Consider the following 23,531-nt stretch of genomic DNA (forward strand, 5'->3'; position numbering starts at 1 on the left):
TGTCAAAATATATTCTGATACTTGATCCTCATATATTATATTCACCAAACATCTTTATATACAGTCTTTGAGATCTAGGAGTCACACCTCATTGGAGTTAGGACTGAAATGATAGCAAAGCAAACATACTCTACTCTCGTGTACATTTATTATCGCCATACAACACCTCAGACACTTTGATCACTGATTTACAGAGTGTTATATACATCCTGTGTTAGGACAAAGTCAATAAATTACCTGAGGTACAAATTCAGAGTTAAGGAAGAAAATATAGCAGCATATAGGCATCTTTTGCACTAATGCATCAAATCATTCTTGACAGGTTTTAAGCTGTATTTAAAAAAAAATTAGCATGAATAAATGCTACTATTTCAGGTCATTTCTGACCCTTTCAGCCTCACCTCTGGTTTGTTCAGCTCCTCAGTCACATAGTTTAAGTTGTACCAGCCAGCGTAAGACCAGAGGCCTTGATAGAAAGCCATTCCCAGAGTGCCCACAGAATACTCTGTGCCTTGAAAAGCATTCTCAACATTAAAATTTTCCTCGATCACAGTGCTGCTCTGTATGACTTTCACTAGCCCTCCAATTACAATGAAAGTGAGTGAAAACACTTTGGCCACCAAGAAGATCACCTGCACTCTCAGAGCAAATCGGACATTCAGGATGTTGGTAATGGCAACAACCAGAATACTAAAAGCTGCAAAGCATTTCACAGCCAGCTGAGGAGGTGGGCAGCCTGGGTAAAAGGGAGCCATGACATACTGTGCAATGGTCATTGATTTTGCTGCAATGCTGGAAGGTTTCAAAAGCAGGATGAAAGTGATTGCCGCAAAGAAGGCTGGGAATGAACCATAGATCCTCAGGATGTAAGTAAATTCCCCACCGGATTCAGGAATAATGGTCCCAAGCTCAGTGTAGGAGAGAGCTGCAAGCAAAGCCACAACACCTGAAAAAAACCAGATTAACATGCTGGCCCCAGGACTTCCCACATACGCCAGGACATTCTGTGGGGACATGAAGATACCAGATCCAATCATGGTTCCAGAAACTATTGCTACTCCACCAATCAATCCAATTTCTCTTTTCAGTTGCAGCCCTTCGTTTTTTGGGGTTTTGTCCACCATGTTGAGAGAGAGCAGGGAGCACAAAACGACACGTCTACAGAGCAGACTGAGAAAGATCACAAAGAATTCAGATGCTACAAACTGCGTAGAAAAAACTTTCAGTGTTATCAAGGGATTGATAACAGGGCAGCTGTGGCTACAACTGTAGCTGCCTCCACCAGTGTATGAATGTGAGAGTGAATGAATAGTGGTATTGTAAAGCGCTTTGGGTGCCTTGAAAAGCGCTATATAAATCCAATCCATTATTATTAAAACCTAGTCGTTACCCTCATTTAAATATTAACTCTACCTTTTTTTTTTTTTTGCTCTATAGCAAAAGTGCTAACCACTGAACCAAAGGGCCAACAGGCTTGGGTTATCATATCTAAAAGTAATATCAGTTTTCTTGTTACTTTGTCCAGTCCACTCATCACTCATAACAAGATAAATTATATACAATCCTGACTAAAAAGCCAAAGTCTTGGATCGATTTGTCTCCTTTTTTTGTATAATATTAAACACAAACAGTAAATGTTCAAATTCTGACTTTTTTGATGTCTTAAGAACATTTTACCTGTCATCCCTGAGGCTTCTAACGTTCTAAAAACAAAAGGTGAAGAGTTCCAGGTATTTAAACCACAGTTGTTGATCTACTATTAATCATGTGTGTCATCACATGAACCATATTGTTAAAAAAAAGTACCAGTTTTTGAAGCTCTTAAGACTACCATGACTTAGATTACTGCAAACCCACGCAGACTTACTTCTGGATGTTTCACCTCCTCAGTTAAATAATTTAAAGTGTTCCAGCCATCATACGACCACAAGCCCTGATAGAAAGCAATGCCAATGGAGCTGATCCCTGCATTGGTTCCCTCAAATGAGTCCTCAAAGTTCTCAGTGCGGCCCTGGAAAAGCATCACAATGCCTCCCAGGATGATCACCACCAGGGCCACCACCTTCACTGCCATGGTGACCACCTGGATGCCTGTGGCCAAGCGGACGCTCAGACAGTTGATTATAGCCAGCACCAAGATTGATACAGCAGCCATTAACTTCACAGCCAGCTGTGGAGGAGTGCAGCCACTGTAAAAGGGGGCCACAGCATATTCAGCAAAGATGAGAGCGACTCCTGTGCCACTAGCCGGCCTCATGACCATGATGAAGCTGAAGACGAACATGAAGGCCACCACTTTCCCTGCAGTCCGCAGTATGTAAATGTACTCAGCTCCAGACTCTGGTATGATAGTGCCCAGTTCAGCATAGCACAGACCCCCCAGCATGGCTATCAGTCCACAGCAGGACCATATAATGAAGCTGGCCCCTGGGCTCCCAATAGTGGAAAGGACGTACTGGGGAGAAATGAAGATCCCAGATCCAATCATGGTTCCACCAATGAAGGAAACTGCTCCTATGAGCCCCACTTCCCTCTGCAGATTGAGTCCATGTGTGTCATGTCCCATGGTCAGAAAGCTTTTGTCTTCTCTGAAGCAGCAGCGAAGAACAGACGTGCAGTTACAAAACGCTGCCTGTTGCCCAATAGGAGGAGTGCACAAAATTAAACTGCTATGAAATTAAAATGAGGCTACTTTTAAGCAGATTTTAAGAATGTCTGCTTGTCCAGAGTTGGTTTTTCTTAGATTTCACGTTAACGATGATTTATTTTAGGTTCTGCTCTATAAAACACAGTTGGAGAAACGAAAAATTCAAAATAGAGACTATTTTGAATATTTCCAGTCTACTGGAAATGTCCCTGCAAGCCAAGTTGATTCTTCTGGTGTCCTCAATTCTTTCTCTGGTGTTTGTTCGTTTTATGTATACTTGTGTCTGGATCTACGTGACCTACATGAAGATAAAAAACAAACAAAAAAACACTGAACTTCCAGTAAAAGATTAGACAGGGCCTCATCTGAGTGAAGAAAGTAACAGAGTATCTGCATAACAATGTTATCAGAGGAAGGACGTGACTTGACCTGGTTCTCCCTTGTGCCAGTTTAAGCAGTCCAACAGAATAACATAAAACTAAGTTGAATATTTACTTTCTTTAATACTTTGCTAAACCATTTAGTTGTATGGATGTAAGTCCCAAAAAAATGAATTTTGGAGCTGAATCTGAATGATGGAAGTGAAACTGAAATTATTCGAGAGCTACACTTTTAAAGGATAAAATACAGTTTCAAAGTAAATGAATTCATTTTCAAAATATAAAATTCAATTTCAATTTAGTGACGATAATTTTCAAAACTGTACATTGAATTTCAAATTAGACTGATTCAAATTCAGTTTTAAAAAGCATTTATTCAAGTTACAATTCAGGTTCAGTTTCTGATGGCACAAAGTTCTGCCCATACTCTTCTTTTAATTAAATTGGACTCCAGTATGATATAATAGAAAAGAACACCAAGCACCAAGCTGCAAAAAGCAGTCAGTGGAAATGGGTTAATTATTATGAACCGGCGTGAACAAAAAGGGACGATCACACTGAAGTTTCAGTCATTTAAGATAAGGATAAATTAAGTTTGTCATAAGTTGAGAAATTCTTTAAAAATATTAAATTCCTATTTAAACAGTAATATTATTATATAAAATGCTGTAAGGAGCTGCAACTAAAAACAAAGTATATGTTCTGGAAAAGCTGGAGATACAGAAAAATGTTGGTCAAAATGCTTCTTGTTGTCAAAATATATTCTGATACTTGATCCTCATATATTATATTCACCAAACATCTTTATATACAGTCTTTGAGATCTAGGAGTCACACCTCATTGGAGTTAGGACTGAAATGATAGCAAAGCAAACATACTCTACTCTCGTGTACATTTATTATCGCCATACAACACCTCAGACACTTTGATCACTGATTTACAGAGTGTTATATACATCCTGTGTTAGGACAAAGTCAATAAATTACCTGAGGTACAAATTCAGAGTTAAGGAAGAAAATATAGCAGCATATAGGCATCTTTTGCACTAATGCATCAAATCATTCTTGACAGGTTTTAAGCTGTATTTAAAAAAAAATTAGCATGAATAAATGCTACTATTTCAGGTCATTTCTGACCCTTTCAGCCTCACCTCTGGTTTGTTCAGCTCCTCAGTCACATAGTTTAAGTTGTACCAGCCAGCGTAAGACCAGAGGCCTTGAAGTAAAGCCTTTCCCAGAGTGTTCAAAGAAAACTGAGTTCCTTGAAAAGCATTCTCAATGTTAAAATTTTCCTCGATGACAGTGCTGCTCTGTATCACTTCCACTAGCCCTCCAATTACAATGAAAGTGAGTGAAAACACTTTGGCCACCAAGAAGATCACCTGCACTCTCAGAGCAAATCGGACATTCAGGATGTTGGTAATGGCAACTACCAGAATACTAAAAGCTGCAAAGCATTTCACAGCCAGCTGAGGAGGTGGGCAGCCTGGGTAAAAGGGAGCCATGACATACTGTGCAATGGTCATTGACATTGCTGCAATGCTGGAAGGTTTCAAAAGCAGGATGAAAGTGATTGCCGCAAAGAAGGCTGGGAATGAACCATAGATCCTCAGGATGTAAGTAAATTCCCCACCAGATTCAGGAATAATGGTCCCAAGCTCAGTGTAGGAGAGAGCTGCAAGCAAAGCCACAACACCTGAAAAAAACCAGATTAACATGCTGGCCCCAGGACTTCCCACATACGCCAGGACATACTGTGGGGACATGAAGATACCAGATCCAATCATGGTTCCAGAAACTATTGCTACTCCACCAATCAATCCAATTTCTCTTTTCAGTTGCAGCCCTTCGTTTTTTGGGGTTTTGTCCACCATGTTGAGAGAGAGCAGGGAGCACAAAACGACACGTCTACAGAGCAGACTGAGAAAGATCACAAAGAATTCAGATGCTACAAACTGCGTAGAAAAAACTTTCAGTGTTATCAAGGGATTGATAACAGGGCAGCTGTGGCTACAACTGTAGCTGCCTCCACCAGTGTATGAATGTGAGAGTGAATGAATAGTGGTATTGTAAAGCGCTTTGGGTGCCTTGAAAAGCGCTATATAAATCCAATCCATTATTATTAAAACCTAGTCGTTACCCTCATTTAAATATTAACTCTACCTTTTTTTTTTTTTGCTCTATAGCAAAAGTGCTAACCACTGAACCAAAGGGCCAACAGGCTTGGGTTATCATATCTAAAAGTAATATCAGTTTTCTTGTTACTTTGTCCAGTCCACTCATCACTCATAACAAGATAAATTATATACAATCCTGACTAAAAAGCCAAAGTCTTGGATCGATTTGTCTCCTTTTTTTGTATAATATTAAACACAAACAGTAAATGTTCAAATTCTGACTTTTTTGATGTCTTAAGAACATTTTACCTGTCATCCCTGAGGCTTCTAACGTTCTAAAAACAAAAGGTGAAGAGTTCCAGGTATTTAAACCACAGTTGTTGATCTACTATTAATCATGTGTGTCATCACATGAACCATATTGTTAAAAAAAAGTACCAGTTTTTGAAGCTCTTAAGACTACCATGACTTAGATTACTGCAAACCCACGCAGACTTACTTCTGGATGTTTCACCTCCTCAGTTAAATAATTTAAAGTGTTCCAGCCATCATACGACCACAAGCCCTGATAGAAAGCAATGCCAATGGAGCTGATCCCTGCATTGGTTCCCTCAAATGAGTCCTCAAAGTTCTCAGTGCGGCCCTGGAAAAGCATCACAATGCCTCCCAGGATGATCACCACCAGGGCCACCACCTTCACTGCCATGGTGACCACCTGGATGCCTGTGGCCAAGCGGACGCTCAGACAGTTGATTATAGCCAGCACCAAGATTGATACAGCAGCCATTAACTTCACAGCCAGCTGTGGAGGAGTGCAGCCACTGTAAAAGGGGGCCACAGCATATTCAGCAAAGATGAGAGCGACTCCTGTGCCACTAGCCGGCCTCATGACCATGATGAAGCTGAAGACGAACATGAAGGCCACCACTTTCCCTGCAGTCCGCAGTATGTAAATGTACTCAGCTCCAGACTCTGGTATGATAGTGCCCAGTTCAGCATAGCACAGACCCCCCAGCATGGCTATCAGTCCACAGCAGGACCATATAATGAAGCTGGCCCCTGGGCTCCCAATAGTGGAAAGGACGTACTGGGGAGAAATGAAGATCCCAGATCCAATCATGGTTCCACCAATGAAGGAAACTGCTCCTATGAGCCCCACTTCCCTCTGCAGATTGAGTCCATGTGTGTCATGTCCCATGGTCAGAAAGCTTTTGTCTTCCTAGAAGCAGCGGACAAGAAGACCTGTAGCTGTAAAGTGTTGTCTTTTACATAAGAGGCGGCGCACACTTAATTATACAGCTACGAAAGTAAGGCGAGGCTATCATCAGCATGGCTGTTTAAAGTTCTTCTTTTCTCTTAGGTTTCACGTAAGCAGTAATTTATTTTAGGTTTTTTATAAAACACTGACAGGGAAGTAAAGCATTAAAAATATACATGTTTTAAATCATTTCAGTCTTGCTTTTCTACAGTAAAAGTCCCTGCAAACCGAATGCATTCTACTAGTGTCCTCAAAGTCAGAGAAAGACTGTCTTCAGTCCTCAATATAATGTTTTCTTGTGTCTGGACCTACATGAATAGTTTGGAGAGCTGTACTGGCAGCAGAAAAATACCTAATCTGAGAGAAGACATGAACATCTGCTTAACAATGTTAACAATGTTATCATAGAAAGGACATGGCCAAGTAAAGACACCAAGTTATTCTTTGCCTCACAGCTCAGTCTGTCCTCAGTGTACTTTCAGAACTGATAAAACCTGGTCAATAAAAAGCAGAGTGCACATTTAATGCAGTTACTCTGTGTTTTTTCTCTCATTACTCAACTACTTAAACATAAGCTTTTCAAAATAAAACAACTTATAAATAAAATACAGGCGGTCGGTATCACCATCTGTATATGAAGAAATGACTTCAATGTTCAGTTCTGAATTATAGGTGTTTAATTCACGTGTTTTACCTAGCTCTGCGTTATTAGGGCAGGGATAGCTCAGTAGGTAGCTTGGTGGCCCCATGATCGGAAGGTCGGGGGTTCAACTCCGCTGAACGGCTACCCTGAGGTACCCCTGAGCAAGGTACCGTCCCTACACACTGCTCCCCAGGCGCTGCATTGGTGGCTGCCCACTGCTTCACTGGGTGAATGGGTTAAATGCAGAGGAACTATTTCCCTATGGGGACTAACACATACACACATTAGTTATAGTTTCAAAAATATTTTAATAGTTACTATGTACTTTAGAAAAATATAAAAACTAACTAAATATTTTGGGGGTACAAAAATATATGTATATATACTAGAAATACCCATACATTTGTAATAAGACAGTAACATTAAATGGTAAAAATGGTAAATGGCCTGTATTTTTACAGCGCTTTAATTAGTCCCTAAGGACCCCAAAGCGCTTTACACTACATTCAGTCATTCACACACACACATTCACACACTGGTGATGGCAAGCTACACTGTAGCTTAACAAAAATAAATGTATAACTATGCAATGAATGAATAAGTGAGAATCTTAAATAACCACTCCCACTCCAGAAACTAAAAAGCTAAAAATAAAAATACGAGAAAAATAAAACTGCTTAGCAATATGCTCTCATGAACAGCACGAGCAGTTCTGCATGACTTAGCACAATCCTAACTACCAGGTTATAGCGCTGTAAAGCCTGCAAAACCACAAACTCTCCAGTGCAAACTGTGGGTTGAGATGAGATTTTTGCATTATGAACCGTTTAAAGGCACTCAATTTCTTGCTGCGAGATGCCCCAACTAACACACAAAACACCAGATTTAAAGTTGCCGTTGCACTCAAAAATATTTATTTGGGGATTTTAATCCTGAGCCACATCTTATCAGGAAACCTGATAAATATAAATATTTGTCTACTCTGGGATAAACTAGTGTGGACCAATAGATTAGGAAAATGAGTAACTATTATTCTGTTATATTCTGAAAGGGAAAAGAGATTTTCTTTTTATAGGGGAGAAATAATTATTTGATCCCCTGCTGAATGTTTAGAAAGAAAAGAACAGCCTCTAATATTGTTAGAGCAAGATTCTTGTTCATTGTCTGATGTTGTGTTAAATGTCTTTTCTATTGCTTTTGCTTGACTTGCTGTTTGGCTAACTCTGACATATTTACATAAAGATGCACTGTCCCGTTTAAATAAATACATTAAAAATATAATAGAGCCGAATAAACTAAATAGATAAATGCAAACGGATCTAAGCCTGAACACAGGAGCACAGAGTGAATCTGGACTTCAGGAGAAAAACCCAATAATCATTTAATGGGCTCATGTTACCAAATAAATGAATCGATCATTCAACATCTGGGCTACATCCATCTTTGTCAGACATTAAATCATTAAATTATTCTCAAGGTCAACTTAATAATTTATTGAAAAGCTGACTCTTAAAGGTACCAAGATTTAAAATGTGTCAGAAATGAGTAACAGCTTATAACCGTTTAAATACATAACAATGTGATACATGTACAATGTTCCTTAATAAGAGAAAAAAATATATAAAAGTGATCATATTCTTTTTCACTTGGTCTTTATTACTAAACAGAGATTAATTTGACCAACTCATTCAATCAACGCCTACTCCGACATCGTATTGCATTTACAAACTTGGGCGTCTACGTCGCCTGCCCGCCTGTGTGATGAATACCTCATCTGCATTTTATGGCTAAAAGGAAAAAAAAAGTAGTTATACTCAAATAATGTTGTTTATTAAAATGGGTTTCAACAGAACAAGTTTTATGATAAGAAACTATTGATTTAAGTTTAGGGTCTTATTATGCTGCCGGAAGATTAGAAATAGGAAGAATATCAACAGAAAAAAAAACGTTTTTCTTTATGTGATGTTATAATGCACACTAGTAACAGATAATCTTTCTGTTAGATCTAAAATTAAACCGTTTATTTGTTTATTACCTCTGTCGCTACTTCTGTGGCCTCAACATAAAAGTCTCAGTCGGTTATAGCTCAAAGTTCACGTTAAACATTTGTAAATTTCTCAGCAATAAAAATAAATTATTTTCTCCCTGCAGAGAACCCATTACTTATTTATTCGGGGTGATTGTGTTTTACAGTCAGGGCATGGGTCAGCCTCTGAAGGCCCTCCCACTTACCTCGGGACGTTTTAACTCTTCAGTCACTGAGTTCAGATTGTTCCAGCCGTCGTATGACCACAGCCCCTGGTAGAAAGCAATTCCTATTGAATTGACGCCAACATTTGTGTTCTCAAAGGAGTTTTCAAAATTCTCAGTGTGGCCTTTGATAAGCATCACCACACCTCCTATGATAATCCCTGCCAGAGCCAAGACTTTGACTACAGTAAAGAAAACTTGGATTGACATTGCAAAGCGAACTTTCATGCAGTTCACGGTGGCGAGCGTGATAATTGCCGCTGCGGCCACGCACTTCACCACCAGCACCGGAGGGGGGCAGTCTCCGTAGAAAGGAGTCACAACATAGGTAGCAAAACTCAGTCCTATGCCAGCAATGCCTGCAGGTCTCACAAAGAGCACAGAGCTAAAGATGAACATGAAGGCAAGCGCTGGACATGAAGTCCTCAGAATGTAGATGTACTCGCCCCCTGATTCTTTTATAACTGTGCCGAGCTCGGCGTAGCAGAAAGACGCCAGAATCGCCAGCAGGCCGCAAGACGCCCATATAACCAGGCTGGCACCGGGGCTCCCGATGGAGCTGATCACCGTCTGTGGGGTCATGAAGATCCCAGATCCGACCGCCGTCCCCACGATGAGGGACACGGCTCCCAGCATCCCCAGCTCCCGCTTTAGTTTGAGCTTCTGCGGCTTTTCTTCCGTCATCACTGCAGTTAAACAGCTGCCTACAACCTGACACCTTTAACAGCGGAGAAAACACTATAATAGCGTGACCAAAGTCACTATTGCATCAACACAAGGAGTTAATAATTATGTGGGCGGCTCATACAACCACCTGTTTTGCTTGGTATTCTCACACGTTTGCTGGGCTTCACTGATTGGCTGCTTCAGGGACGACAGGGATGCCCAGCACCTAAGCAGCCCTGAGTCAGAAATATGTAAATCAGACCGCAAAGACTCTCTTGTACTCCTCCATTGGCCTTGAGATGTTATGTTACCCGCTAATAACATATTATCCCAATAGAGCATATCACGATGAGACTGCAAAATAGGAGGTAGAGCCTTCCGCTTTCAGTGTCCTCTAGACAAGGGCTGGTTTCACAAACACACTCTAGATCAATTTTTAGGGTAAGACTAGACGTCATTTTGTGCATTTGTTATTCGAATGGAAGTTAGACTGTTTTACAAAAAGACCAATTCAAAGCCCTAAAATAGTCTCCTTACCCGCAGGACAGCTTAAGCCTTGGACTTATCAGCGCTTTGATCAGCTGCATTTAATAAAAAGAGGAGAAAAATGCTCATAATCTATGGTTCACCAGTATTTTTACACATTTCTGCATGCATTATCTTTTGTGTTGTCTCTTTAATGTATTGTTTCAATTAATAGTGGCCTCTATATACTCCTCCAGCTCTCTTTGGTTCCCTCATGCCCCAAACCTGATGTAATAGATTGTTACCCCTCCACTAGCCTTACTTTGCTGGGGTTTCTTGATGCTTAAAGACGGTTATTATCTCCCCACCTTTGCTTGTTTAGTAGTCATAAAACAAGAGCAAAATGGAATTAAATAAACAACCTGTAAAAATAGTGTTCACCTTCAATGACCTGTCTGAAATGGGGGTCTTCTCCTAGCTTTGAACCCTCAACATCAACATTTACATGTTGAGTTTGTGAGTTTTAGTCTCTCCACATTTATATCCATGACGATCATGGTGACATTAAGGTTTTAATCTACACTGTCCTTGTTTGAGTTTTATGAGGATTAATCTGAACTATAAATCATGCAAAGCTACTCTCGCAGGTTGTTTTGGCTTGAAATTCTCATAAGATTACTGCATTATCACCTCATGAAAACTATTATGCAATTATTTTGGCACTTCATGGCCGTGTTAGGTCACATTTTGCTATGCATGAACTTTAATCAAGTAAAAGATAAGGAAAGTTTTTAATAATAAACATCCAACTCTTCTTATCAGTGACAAGTTAATAATCTCTTTACAAATGAAAGGAATGTTGTTGCAGGAGACCATAAAACAAAGCCAATAAACATGTTTTCTGGTGCATTTGGAAACTTTCCTGATTATTAAGCATGGTAAACACCTATGCTCAATTTACTCCAGTGGTCCTTTTCATATTCATCCAGTGTCATCACACATTTTTGTCTTCCCCTCCCGTGACAAAGAGGTGAACAGCCTTGTTGGAGTTCAGCATCTGTCCTGCTCGCTGTGCTCCGGTGATGGCAGCCAGTTTGTGAGCGTCGTAGCGCGAGTAGAGTGCCGTGCAGGTCCAGCTGGCCTCCTCCCCCTGAGTTGCTGTTGCCAGCATGTTACACACCTCGCTATAGAAGTGTGGGAAGGAGGGCAATCCATAAAATATCAGGTTCTGGATCCCTTTGATTGTGTACCTAAAAGAAGCATGTCAGAGATCAGACTCTTTTAAACCAAGGACAACATGGTCCATCATCTTCTCACGTTTTTTCCAGCTAAAAACCCTGGCTTTATACTTGGAGGAGCTGACTGTCATCCAATCTGCAAGCTGGATTTCTGATGCTGATGCAAACCAAGCTATGGTAATACAAGGACCAAATTCCCTGCAATAATAGGCCAGTTCCCTTAAAGTCCACAAAACACATGTAGACTGGTTGGATAAACTTCAACACACATTTGAATGCCCTTGAGAAGATAAAGGCCTCGTCCAGTGATGAAAAAAAAGCAGTGAAACAGTTTTACCTAGAAAGATGCCAAACTGAGGGCAACCTGGGTTAGACTAGTAAGATTTAGTAATAAGATTCTATTAAAATGAATAGTCAGCAGCTTGGATACCCAAGTTGGTGCTGATCTTTCAAAGGTTTAAAAAACAAAAAACCCGACTAACTACAGACGAGCAATTGAAGTGTTGCTAAAGGCAACGGAAAGTGCATTAAAGTAGGCCAGGTGCATTATAAAAGCATGACTAAGACATTCATTAAAAAAAAAAAAAAAAAAAGCTTAGAGCCACCAGCAGTGCTTTAAGGGAGCTGACATAGTTTCTTTTTATTGGCACATAAATTACGGTGTCATCTGCAATTAGTCCCATAGGGAAAAATAAAGAGAAGAGAATTGGCCCAAGAATTAAACCCATTGGACTCCACATGCAAGAGTGGCTGAGGAAGAAGTCTGTCACCAAAACGAGCCGAGAAGGTTCTCTGTGTTTAAACCACCCTCGATGCCTTAGTGTTCTACACGGGACAAGAAACTTGTGTGGTTCACAGCATCAGAAGCATCAGTAAGATTTAAAAGCACAATAATAGTGAAGTCATGCAATTCACAAAAACATGGATGATTTTCAGAACAGACTAGAAAACTTCCAAAATACTGTAAAAAGAACTGCCGTTTTAAAAGTACAGTTTTCTCTAAAACTTTAGGTATATATGGCAGTTTTTAAATAAGTCTAAAATTAGAGAAAACCAAAGCATTAGGATTTGTGTTTTCATCGGCAGGAGTACCACAGCTTATTAACATCAGTCTGAACGGCCTATTTATTTTAAACAGTGGTCTGAACGATTGGTCCAATAGTCTTCCAGAGCTCTTTAAAACGGATCAAGGGGAGCAAATTAATGGGACAAGACACTGGCTAAAGCCGAGTGATTATTCTCTTTAAGCGAGAGGATAGAACTGATATAAACTGTCCTTTATTATCTCCTACAGCAGAGGATATACTAAACCAGTTTCTATAACAAGAAACGTTATAAGTACATGCATTGCTGATGCGATTTGACTTTTCAACAGCCTGTTTAACCCGCAGCTGAACTATCACGCCGAACGATTACACTATCACGCTGGTGTAATAAAATCTTATCAAGGTGTTACCTTGAGAGCATAGATTTATATAAGCTTCCTAAATTGAGATTGTGAGCTGTATTAATTGATCAAAGTGCATTCAAGGATTTAATGTAACTTAATTTGCTTAGTAATAACTGTTGGAGTAGCTGCAACCTTTAATTTAAATAATTTTCATTTCGGATCGGCTGGAATAAGCCATGAATGCAAGGCTCTTTTTTTTTTTACGTTGCAGTAATTGTAAACAAGGAGGAAATTAGTTGGATAAATCTAGCAGAAAATGGCTTCATGTTTTCTTTTGAAATATTTAGGAGTTATTCCATGATTAGACATTTATGTGCTCTAAATTACAAAAAGAAAGAAAGAAAAGAAGCATCAAAGCAACAACAAGATGAAAACACCTGACAGTACTACAATTCTTCTTCTGACTGCTCCCCTAAGAGGTTACCACAGCAGATAATCTGGCTCCATTTCAGCCCAGCCCTCTGTTACACCAAACCTCTGCATGTCCTCCTTCACTTTATTCACAATTCTTCTCGAGGTCTTCCTCTTTGCCTCCTGCCTGGCTTCTCCATCCTTTGTCGAATATATCTCATATTCTTTCTCTTCACATTTCCAAACAAGCTCAGCATTGGCTCTCTAACGTTGTTTTCAAACTGAGCTGTCCCTCAGATTACTTATTTCCACTCTTGTCCAGGTCACTCCCAATGAAAATCCTACCATCTTCAGCTCAGCCTCCTGTCTTTTTGTCAGTACCACCACCTCACAAACCACACATCATAGCAGCTCTCACTACCATCTTGTAAAACTTCGCTTTCACTCTTTCTGCTATTCTTCTATCAGGTATTTAAAATCTGCCTGTTCACCTCTTCACCTGTTTCCCCCAGAACAGACTAGAAAACTTCCAAAATCTCCCCCTTATTCACACACACATTCTGTCCTGTCATCTGCAGAGACTCATGCTTGACCCCGTCTGTCAACCTGTTCATCGCCAATGCAAACAACAGGGGGCTCAGAGATGATCCCTGATGCAATCCCACCCCCACATTCATGCCCTGTACCAGGCTCACATACTTCTCTGCCACTTGTGACTTCATCATACAGTACCATAGTTTCTCTCTTGGCAACTTGTCATATGCAGCTATCAGGTGAGTGCAATAAAATGGATTACAAATATATATCAGTTATCTGGTGACGTTAACTCTAAAGATTAGTGCCTTTAAAGCCTTCACAGCCGACAGAAGCGACGGATATAAGTTCTCTTACAGTTGAATCTCTAAAGTTTAGTAAAGCCAAAAGAAAAGTGTTACAAGCTGAACAGGTAATAAGCGACCAATTGGTAAAAGCTGGTACAGTCTTGTTATTGAAACTCCCACAACAGGGATGTTTTTTTGGCTTTAGATTGTGACACTTTGAGTGGGTATAAAATTTATTTGGTTGCTGTTTGAAAAAAACAAACAAACAAATTAAAAATCCAAACCAGATCTTAAATGTCTTTTTAAGGCCCCGAAAAACATGCAGATTAAACAAAGCTACATTTTGACCACCCTTTGCACCCTGAGGGTCTTTAACTTAGGAAATTCCCACCATATTTAACATACCAAAGTTATTGTACAAAATAAATCAGATGACTCAGAGGTGGTCAGGTGGGTTTTTTTTCTTCAGATTTGTTTGATTTACTATGGAAAAGGCCCACATGACAGGGCATTACAAAGAACTGACCTCTTGTAGAAGTGAAAGCGCTCCGTAAAGAGCATGAACTGTTTCTCCCCCTTTTGGAAAAAGTGGCGTGCTCGGGACACCTCGGATTTGCTGGAGTACTCGCAGACGCTGGCAAAGTTCATCTCCTCTTTCTTCATGTAGTTACGCAGCCGAACGTAGTCGAAGTAAGACGGGATGTAGATCAGAGTGTGTGACATAACCGAATCCTTGTACTGCGGCAGCACTTTGTCTATAAAGAACTGAAACCTATACACAAAATCGGAGAAAACAACCAATCAGCTGCCAGGACCTATATCGTAGAATGCTGTGAGAGAGAAAAAAAGAGCACTAATGTCAGGAGACAGTTTAGGGTGAAGGTACACGCTGGACTTTACCGAGCATCGTGGTCGATGAAGCTGGCGGAGGAAAACATCTGGAAGACATGAGGCAGCTGGACCAAGACATGGCAGATGGAACCAGTTTTTGGTATGTTCTTTATGACAATCTGAGCCAAAAAACACACAAAGAAAACAAAAGAATTAACACCTTAGTTAAAACCAAATCAATATGAACCTGCAGATATTTCCGAGCCTTGTTCTGAAAATGTTACACGATAAAGGGTGTACATCCACCACCTCTCTCTCTCAGCAATAGTAAAGTGTGAAGTGTGGCCTACCTGTCCGCGGTAGTTGGCGCAGTGCTTGGTGAGGATGTTGTTGATCTGTGGGTCCTGAATGGAGCTGAAAACCAGCGTCTGCCTGTAGTGTCGGGCCCAGTTGTTCAGATTCCACATCCTCACTCTGGAAAAGTCGACACCGTGGGAGTCCAGCGGCTGCAGGTTCATGTGCTTCATCACATGCTGGTGACCATAACGGGGAAAAACAAAAGGAAGGAAATAATAACATTATGAGGAATTATGGAAGATAAAAGCTCAGAATTTTCCTGCTATTCATTTAAATCAGATCTGAAAAAATACATTTAGAGGAAAGATTTCCCTGATTTCGTCGTTTTTGCTTCTCCTATTAAAAACGATGTAATGTGGATTTTTAAATGTGCTACATAAATGAATGATTATTATTGTTATTACATCCAGAGTACTTTGTAAGTAGCATCTGCTAATAGCTGATCCAACATAGTTTTAATGGTACCAACTTGTTCAAATGTTAAATACTAAGGACAGTCACCATGTTTTTCAACCATTTCCGGAATTACTATGCTACTATGTGCCAGACACTAATAAACAGAAGTGAAGAACACATTAAAAGCATTAAAATGAAAATCAGGGCTTGTATAAAGCTAAAATGTCATAACTTTATAACAGCTATACATACTGATTTAAAGTGAGGGTGCAGGGGAAGTTATGCTTAAGAACGGGTGAAAAGGTCTTAGTAAATACTAAATAACGTTGACGCCTATCCCTACATAAAGGCTTAAAAGAAAGCTTAACTCAGCTCATGAATTATTCTACAGGTTGGCATTCTCGTAATGGCTTTTGTTTCCTTTATAATCACTCAATTAGGTCTGTAAGCTTTTTGTTTCCATCAAATCTGTAAAAAAACATAATGAACTTCCTCCATTATCACACTGAAGTTTAATTATTACACTGCGCAGATAAGAAACAGGATAAAGCAAGATAATTTTCCAACTAAGATTAAAAAGTACATTTCATCACTCTGGATGGGATTTAAATTGCAGCAGTAATAATAATAATAATAATAACTCAAATGCACTTTGGACTTTGATTGTGATAAATGAGTAGAGCAGGTAGCAGTAAAAGCATGAGTGAAGTAAATCTGGTCAGAATGAGTCTTAAATGAAGCTTTCATCTCATGTTTGCATTTAAAATGCAAACATGTTTGTTGTTTATGCCCAAAATTGCTTCCTAGACAGCAGAGGGCGCTACGTTCTTACCAGCACGTGCTCCCAGTTCTGCATGAGGAAGACGTCTGCCTGATCCACCACTAGCAGTTCGATAGAGGACAAGAAATCAAAGTCTCTCTTGCGTTCTCCTTCTGCTCCCAACACAGTGCGAAGGCCCAGAGGAGACGTGATGATGATGTCGGATGAGTAGAAGGGGGCATAGAGGCGCATGCTGCCCTTCAAAATGGAGACACCTGGAGAGGACAGAGCAGGAGAAGGTCAAAGAGACAAACTCGGGTTTTTAAAGAAGCTAGGGTTCTTTTTTCAGAGCGTACCTATCCTGAAGTGATCGTCCACGTTGCCTGTAAAGATAGCGTTATAGTCGTCTGGTCTCTGCAAATTGGGCGGCTTCTCATCCTCGTCCTCTCCAAATTCTTCCTTGAACTTCTTCTTGTTGCTCACCATCACTTTCTTGCCTTTAGTCTCCAGCAGGCTGATGAGCGTATGGACGACCTGCAGCGCGCTTCCCCGAAATGGAACGAGGATCAGGACCTGACAGATTCATCAGGGCGATGACAGCAGGTTAGCAGATACTCAGCAATACTGATATGTAAGTAAAAAGAACAAGAACAAAAAGAAGAATAAATGAACATTTCTGTGGATTACTTTTGGCCTGGTGAGTCCTTGGTCTCGGAGTTCATCCTGTGGCTCGGCTCCGGCTTTAGTCCGACTCTTCTGCTCTTTCAACTGTGAGTTATGAGCCAGTACCTGAGAATTAGCCTTCAGTACATGGTTAAGCACATGGAGGCAATATGCACTGCGCACATGTGGTCCCTGCTTGACAGGGCATGTCTCCGGGTAGTACAGATCTTTATAGGAGCCCATTAGGGCCAGCAACTCCAGCTGGAGAGGGCTGATCTCTTCGGCCTGCCCTTTATGATTGAACGTCTGGTTCAGATCCCTCCAGCGTGTCTCCACAAGTTTATGGAAAACTGGGAGGTTTGTGTCTGTCTGGGGGCCGATAGGGCCAAACTTCTCCAGGGGATTGGTGCAAAGCAGAGTTCCCAGCTTTGGCCACTAAGAAAGAGAAAGGCAAAGGCTGAAACTTTACGTTTTGTAATATGATAAGAGCGGCACTTCAATTTCAACTTTTATATTCCAATTCTTGGGAATATTTCTGGATATTTATATATTAGAGTTATTTGTATTAGAGCTATTCTTTAACGTATTATTTGTATTTTAATTTGTTTGTTAATGTTCTTATTGTCATGGAGCAACTGAGACCACACAACTTCCTCTGGGATTAATAAAGCATTTCTGATTCAGATTTTATGACCTATCATGCTTTTACTTCTTTTATGTGATATATACACGTATACAATAATGGATGCCAATATTAAACATTCCCAGAACATGTGCAAGTTGCTCCCGTGAGCCAGAACCTCAGTTTTAGGCTTCATATTTTACTTATGGCTCCGTGTGATGTCACTGAGCACAAATACGCTTAACACAATCACCTCAGGCACATGGCTTGGGACTAAAAGCACATAAAGTCCACCCCTCCTTGCTAATCAAACCCTATGTTTTAGAGGTGGAACCAATCTGAAGAAAGTTTGGGGGGGGGGGCCTTAAAGGAGAAGGGGCTAACACGGTTTTTGTCAGGCAGAGGAATATAAAATGAGGGGCTGCACCAAGGATCAGCAACATAAAGCTACTCTACGACTAAAAAAATGCAGCTGTCGATGAGCATTAGAAGTCTCCTTTAATGAAGATGTATTTAATGAGACTGGTGTACCGTAATCTGAGTCTTTGATTTGCAGCCCGATGTTATCTTCTGCACGTCCTCTTCATCAAGCTCTGTGTCCAAATGCTGGACAAACATGTCTGTAAACAAAGAGCAAAACTATAAGACACACCATACTCGTATCTAGAGCTGATAAAACAAATGTACAAGAAAACATTTAAAAATCTGTTTTTTAAGATACTAAATAATTCTGGTAAAGAATTCAGGAGATCTTTTTTTCCCCTCCAACCCTTTAAGTACCTTTACTATCTTCGTCCCGTGTTTCCTCCTGTTCTCCTTTTCCCGTGAAGTTGGTCTCCAGACAGAACTGGGACTCATGCTCTTTGTCTACAAACTCATCTCCCGGCTCCTTCCTGTCATCCTCCCCATCTCCTGCTTCCATCAAAGCTTCCTCTCCATCTGCAGGTTCTCCTTCTCCCTTTTCATCTTCATCACCACCCTCACTTCCCTCCTCAGCATCAATCTCATCTGAGATGGAAAAAACACAAACACATTCAGTGAAATCCAAAGTGGTTGTTGAAATAAAGAGCTCTGGAAACAAACAGCTCACCTTCACCAAGAAGCTCCTCCTCTTCTTCCTCCTCCTCCTCCTCATCATCATCTGTGCTGTCCTCCTCTTCGCTCTGAGCTTCACCTCTTGGTTGGCTGAGAGTTGAAAGAAGTTTCTGATAGGCTGTTTTCTGCTCTGGTTCCTCCTCTTCTTCTTCTGGTTCCAGCTCATCGGCCTCTGACTCAGATTGTTCTGGACTTGACGGCTAAAAATTAAAAAAGGTAGCTCATGAATCCATTTATTATCGCTGTGTTGATGCTGTTCACGATTATTGCTGTTCACTGAATGTGGCATCATCGCTTTGTGTATAATAGTGAATACTGAACCTAAATCTAACCTCAAAACTGGATCAAATGTGATGGTTTATGCAAGGATGGGGTGTCATAGATATTAAAAAAAGTATATTACAGATTAATTATTTTAAAAGTAACTATTTATTTACTCACTTTACTGTCTGAAGAAGGTAATTTGATACACGACATTACTTGTTCATTACTTCAGATGACCTGAGATGCTTGGAATGACAAATTAACAATGTAAACCTTAGGCTAAAGCAGCCACTCCCCAAGTCAAGAGTGTGCAGCCCACTTACTCTTGTTAAGAATGCAACAGAAATATTGTATTTCATTAAAACATGTACTCAGAACCCATAAACCACACAGGCTTTAGGTTATACAGTCATATGCGAACACTAACGCAAGTGACCCACCTGCCACTGGGACACAAACTTACTTACTTATTAAATTTAGCCTTAGGTCACAGTAATGTCACAAACTACCACCTCATACTACCAGTTTTGTTTCCCTTTTTATATAAATAAATACATTTATACAAGTCTGTAACTGAACATACTAGTAAGTAATTTCAAACTGAATTTCTGTTATTACTCTGGCCCACCTACAGTTCCTTAGGCAGCCCACCAGGGGGGCCCTAGCCCACCCTTTGGGGATCAGTACTAAAAAGCTTTGATTTTGTTCCGTGGTCTTTCCTGTTACACTTCTTTGAAGACCACCACCTGGAGCGCATGCATAGCTGATCACAAAAAACAGGCAGGCATGCAGCCGTCCGCACGGACCCTCGGGCTTGCCGTGTTACGATAAAACTTAAATCAGTCTAACCTGAGAGGACTCATCAATGTGGAAAGTATAATCAAGGCTTTTTTGGAAGACACTCACACAAGACATTAAGTTTTAAAACAAGTCTGACAGCAGCGTTGGTAAAAACGAGCCCAAACTGATAAAATAAGACATTTTTAAATTTCATGTATTAGAGGAGCCAAAACAATAAATACCACCTATTATTACATACTTTAAGTAAAGCATTACAGTGCAATACAATGTAAAAAAGGAAAAACAAAGGCACAAAATGAAACAGAATTTTTTTTCCAAACTGTATTTATAGAATCATATACAGGAAGTCGGGGAGGAAAAGTAGACTTTGACAAGCCACACACTTTTTACAGCACTAAACTGTTTAGGACTTTCTACTCACCAGTTCCATTACTTGAGTTTTTTCAGGTCTTTCATTAACTCTGTAAAAAAAAAAAAAAAAGACAGAGAGAAAAAGAGAGAGAAAATTAAATGAAGCTGCTCAGAAAACATATTTGTAAAAATATTGAAATTATTAGGACAAAGTAAAGCTTTGTACTAGTTTTACAACAATGATTAATAATCTGCCACTTATTGTAACCAGTAAGTGCAGTTTATTATATATATATATATATATTTATATTAACGCATTGTTCTTTTGGCCTGCACCGCTGCATATGTAGATCAGAGATGGCACCAGAGCTGACCCACCAAAGGATAGAATTCAACCCACTGGATGGCTTTCAGAATTACATGTAAAAACAGCAGTCTGACAGCTCCCACAAGATGTGAGCTCCTCCTGCCGTCCGCATGGAGTCTTATTCACAGTTTAGGCAGAAAATAAACGAGGTCATCATTTAGAGCTTTAGCGGTGCTCCACCAGTTTCTAATCACACAGAGGAGCAGATAGCAGTGCTGTACCGGTGCCGATGCCTTTCTGCGGCTCTGTCCAGCTCTCCTTGTGTAACAGTCCATCTCCTGAGCTACCAGTAGAAAAAAGTACCACCAAATGCAAACCTATAGAACGATCAGCCAGGAGGTATTAGAAGCGACGTTGTGCTGTTGTTGCCTCTCCGGCGTACCTGCGTCACTTTCCCCAGGGTAGAAGAAACGGTTCTTACTGAAGTTAAAGTGTTAAAGTGTCCCCTTAAAATGCGCCATTCTTCTTCTCTTGTTTCGGCTTTACTAGGGGCTTAACTCACTGATAGTTTCTAATATTAAAAATCCATGTCATCAGGTAAACATCAGCACATTGCCCTCCTTAGAAAAAGTAAATTTAAGATGTTTGCTACATTTCTGTTTGTACTTTACACCGAGATAATACGGGAAAAACTACAGTTACATTTAAAAAATGGAATGAAAAACTAGAAATTAGCAGCCTTGCTAATATAAAGCAGCTTCTTCCTTTAAACCAGACCGGAAGTTGCTGTCGTTCTGCTTACACATCGTGAAAAGGATGTTCCTCTCCAAACTCCTTCAAGTGCTTCTTCTGTTTTTTGGATAAAGTAGTTAGAAACTGCTTATTTTGTTTTCTTTTGCCCATGTTGACACTCTGGTGCAGGAACACGTGTGAGGTCTGCTTCTTCCTCCTCTTGCTGTGCGCCAGCAGCGGGCGCTTCCTGCCATCTACAGGAGCGGGGTGGAATTACAGGCTGGGGACTTTATGATCCGTATATTTTATTTGGCCACGAATTTGCCCGATCCCTGCATTAGGATCAACATTAGGAAATGCACTCGCTAATGAGTTGCATGAGAAGAATGGAGAAGAACTTAACTAGTACATATTTTCCTTTGATCCTAGCAACACTTAAATGACTGGAAAGTTGTTTAGTACAATACAAAAAAAGCAAAACAAATAACAAAACCCTCACAAACACCTGATTGATGAAAAACATGGTTAGGTATAAAAACAACCTGCCAGAGAGGCTTTCAGAGGCAAAGATGAGAATTTTGTTACCATTGATAGTTTAAAGACAAGCAGCTACATTCTCAGAAAAAAATAAAAATAAAACTGCAGTTCCTGCTGTGGCCACTTGAGGCTGGCTCGAAAAGTCGATGAATCGCCACAGATTCTAATTCTAAAATAATCAACTTTGTAGTCGATATGAACATGATTACAGCCGAATAATAATAATAATAATAATAATAATAATAATAATAATAATAATAATAATAATAATAATAATAATAATAATAAAATAATCCTGGTCTCTGTGGATAGCTTCCCATCTTATTTAATAATAACATAACATAAAAAAAACTCACCATCTTCAAATCAAATCAGTTTATTTCTATAGCACATTTTAAAAGATTAGTGTAGATCAAAGTGCTTCACAATAATACCGCAATGCGGGCAGAAACAAGAAACAAATAGTACAATTTCAATTAAAATGTACAATTACATGGTGTAGTGCAGGCCAAGTGAAAGTCAAACTAATTTGCTTCAAAAGTTAAGTTGAACAGGTGGGCTTTTACAATTGAAACAATTGAATAGATTCCGATGTACGGATATCAACTAGGAGATTATTCCAGGGTCTAGATGCAGCAATAGCAAAGGCACGGTCACCTCTGGCTTTTAAACGAGACCTTGGTTGTATTAGGAGCAGTTGGCTGGAGGATCTTCGTGCTCTTTTTGGGTTATACAGGTCAAGGAGATCAGTTAAGTACCCACTAGCTAACTTGATGGTGGTAAGGCTTAAAGTTTTGCCTCTGGCTCTGTTCATTACTTTGTGTGACTTAACTGAACCTACTGTGTTTTACTCTGACAAATAAAATAGCCTGCTGCAAAGTGCAGAGGTTGCAAAAAGTTGGAAATAAAACTAGGACAAGACACAAAGGAAAAGTCAACCTTCAAAATAAAACACGAAGTAACTAAAAGGCAAACAACACTGAAACTGAAAACAAAGAAACACAACAAAACAAGCTATCACAACAAGAACCAAAATACAAAGCAATAACCTTCCACACTGACTGAAAGGACACACAGTGTATTTATGAGCATGTCATGATTTGTCATGACTCCCACTGCTGACTTGTATCAGTGGAAGCGTGAGTTACAATACAGTGGTCCTTTTCCAGGTGTAGGGAGAGAGATGAGACAGGGGTTAATCCTAGTGGTCCAGATTTTTCCAAGAAAATATTTATGAGATGAATTGAAAGAGTGAGCTTACTGAGGTTCCAGCGGAGAGGCTCTCTGGAGAACCACCATCCGTCATGCCATTTGTTCTTTCTTCATCTTGATCATGTCTACATGCCTAAATGCACTGAGCTGCTGCCATGTGATTAGCTGATTGGATATTTGTGAGCAGTTGAACAGATGCATATAATAAAGTGGCCAACACAGAAAAGAACAATCTGCCTACTTTGGTTTTCGAGTCTGCGCTCTCGTGATAACCTCGGGGTCAGACAAACAAAACGGGGGCCACAGAAAAGGTCACC

General features: G+C 40.0%; 5 protein-coding genes and 2 pseudogenes across 6 annotated transcripts in view; 1 reads left to right on the forward strand and 6 right to left on the reverse strand.

The window, feature by feature from the left end:
• The window catches only part of LOC101480801 (b(0,+)-type amino acid transporter 1), a 36,256-nt gene extending 26,182 nt beyond the window's left edge, over positions 1-10,074 (reverse strand). The window contains exon 1 of the mRNA XM_004559297.5: positions 9,278-10,074. Coding sequence (XP_004559354.2) covers positions 9,278-9,979 — 702 coding nt within the window. The 5' untranslated portion in view covers positions 9,980-10,074. The remainder of the gene's footprint in view (positions 1-9,277) is intronic.
• The window catches only part of LOC143414102 (uncharacterized), a 29,743-nt gene extending 15,343 nt beyond the window's left edge, over positions 1-14,400 (forward strand). Inside the window, exon 2 of the mRNA XM_076877767.1 lies at positions 14,044-14,400. The gene's annotated coding sequence lies outside the window, so the exon portion shown is untranslated. The remainder of the gene's footprint in view (positions 1-14,043) is intronic.
• Positions 132-1,170, reverse strand: LOC143414104 (b(0,+)-type amino acid transporter 1 pseudogene; annotated as a pseudogene).
• LOC143412369 (b(0,+)-type amino acid transporter 1-like) lies at positions 1,043-3,256 on the reverse strand. The gene is made up of 2 exons (XM_076877774.1): positions 1,868-3,256; positions 1,043-1,170 (listed from the first exon to the last, which is right to left on the reverse strand). Exons 1-2 carry the CDS (start codon positions 2,564-2,566, stop codon positions 1,159-1,161), a joined length of 711 nt encoding a protein of 236 aa, XP_076733889.1. The 5' UTR covers positions 2,567-3,256; the 3' UTR covers positions 1,043-1,158.
• On the reverse strand, positions 3,909-4,947 carry LOC143414105 (b(0,+)-type amino acid transporter 1 pseudogene; annotated as a pseudogene).
• LOC112436530 (b(0,+)-type amino acid transporter 1-like) lies at positions 4,856-7,055 on the reverse strand. Its single transcript, XM_024806205.2, has 2 exons — positions 5,644-7,055; positions 4,856-4,947 (listed from the first exon to the last, which is right to left on the reverse strand). Exons 1-2 carry the CDS (start codon positions 6,340-6,342, stop codon positions 4,936-4,938), a joined length of 711 nt encoding a protein of 236 aa, XP_024661973.1. The 5' UTR covers positions 6,343-7,055; the 3' UTR covers positions 4,856-4,935.
• On the reverse strand, positions 11,199-21,718 carry utp25 (UTP25 small subunit processor component). Of its 2 annotated transcripts, none has more exons than XM_004559295.5 (12): positions 21,536-21,718; positions 20,497-20,536; positions 19,006-19,210; positions 18,696-18,923; positions 18,447-18,535; positions 17,318-17,728; positions 16,987-17,203; positions 16,703-16,905; positions 15,468-15,650; positions 15,187-15,296; positions 14,813-15,058; positions 11,199-11,676 (listed from the first exon to the last, which is right to left on the reverse strand). In XM_004559295.5, the coding sequence occupies exons 1-12, from the start codon at positions 21,634-21,636 to the stop codon at positions 11,421-11,423; spliced, it is 2,289 nt and encodes a 762-aa protein (XP_004559352.3). In that variant the 5' UTR covers positions 21,637-21,718; the 3' UTR covers positions 11,199-11,420. The 2 variants fall into 2 exon arrangements, with proteins under 2 accessions (XP_004559352.3, XP_076733883.1); XM_076877768.1 differs by lacking the exon at positions 21,536-21,718 and adding an exon at positions 21,015-21,488.
• Between the last annotated feature and the right edge of the window lie 1,813 nt (positions 21,719-23,531).

This window comes from Maylandia zebra, linkage group LG19, assembly GCF_041146795.1.
Source record: "Maylandia zebra isolate NMK-2024a linkage group LG19, Mzebra_GT3a, whole genome shotgun sequence".
Classification (NCBI taxonomy): Eukaryota; Metazoa; Chordata; class Actinopteri; order Cichliformes; family Cichlidae; genus Maylandia; species Maylandia zebra.

Coding starts and splice junctions, on each gene's coding strand:
- LOC143412369 (XM_076877774.1), bottom strand. CDS start 2,566: ATGGGACATGACACACATGGACTCAATCTGCAGAGGGAAGTGGGGCTC.
- LOC112436530 (XM_024806205.2), bottom strand. CDS start 6,342: ATGGGACATGACACACATGGACTCAATCTGCAGAGGGAAGTGGGGCTC.
- utp25 (XM_004559295.5), bottom strand. CDS start 21,636: ATGGGCAAAAGAAAACAAAATAAGCAGTTTCTAACTACTTTATCCAAA. Junction 19,211..20,496: donor AAACTCAAGTAATGGAACTG/GTGAGTAGAAAG, acceptor TTTAATTTTTAG/CCGTCAAGTCCAGAACAATC. Junction 15,651..16,702: donor AGAACTGGGAGCACGTGCTG/GTAAGAACGTAG, acceptor TATGGTCACCAG/CATGTGATGAAGCACATGAA.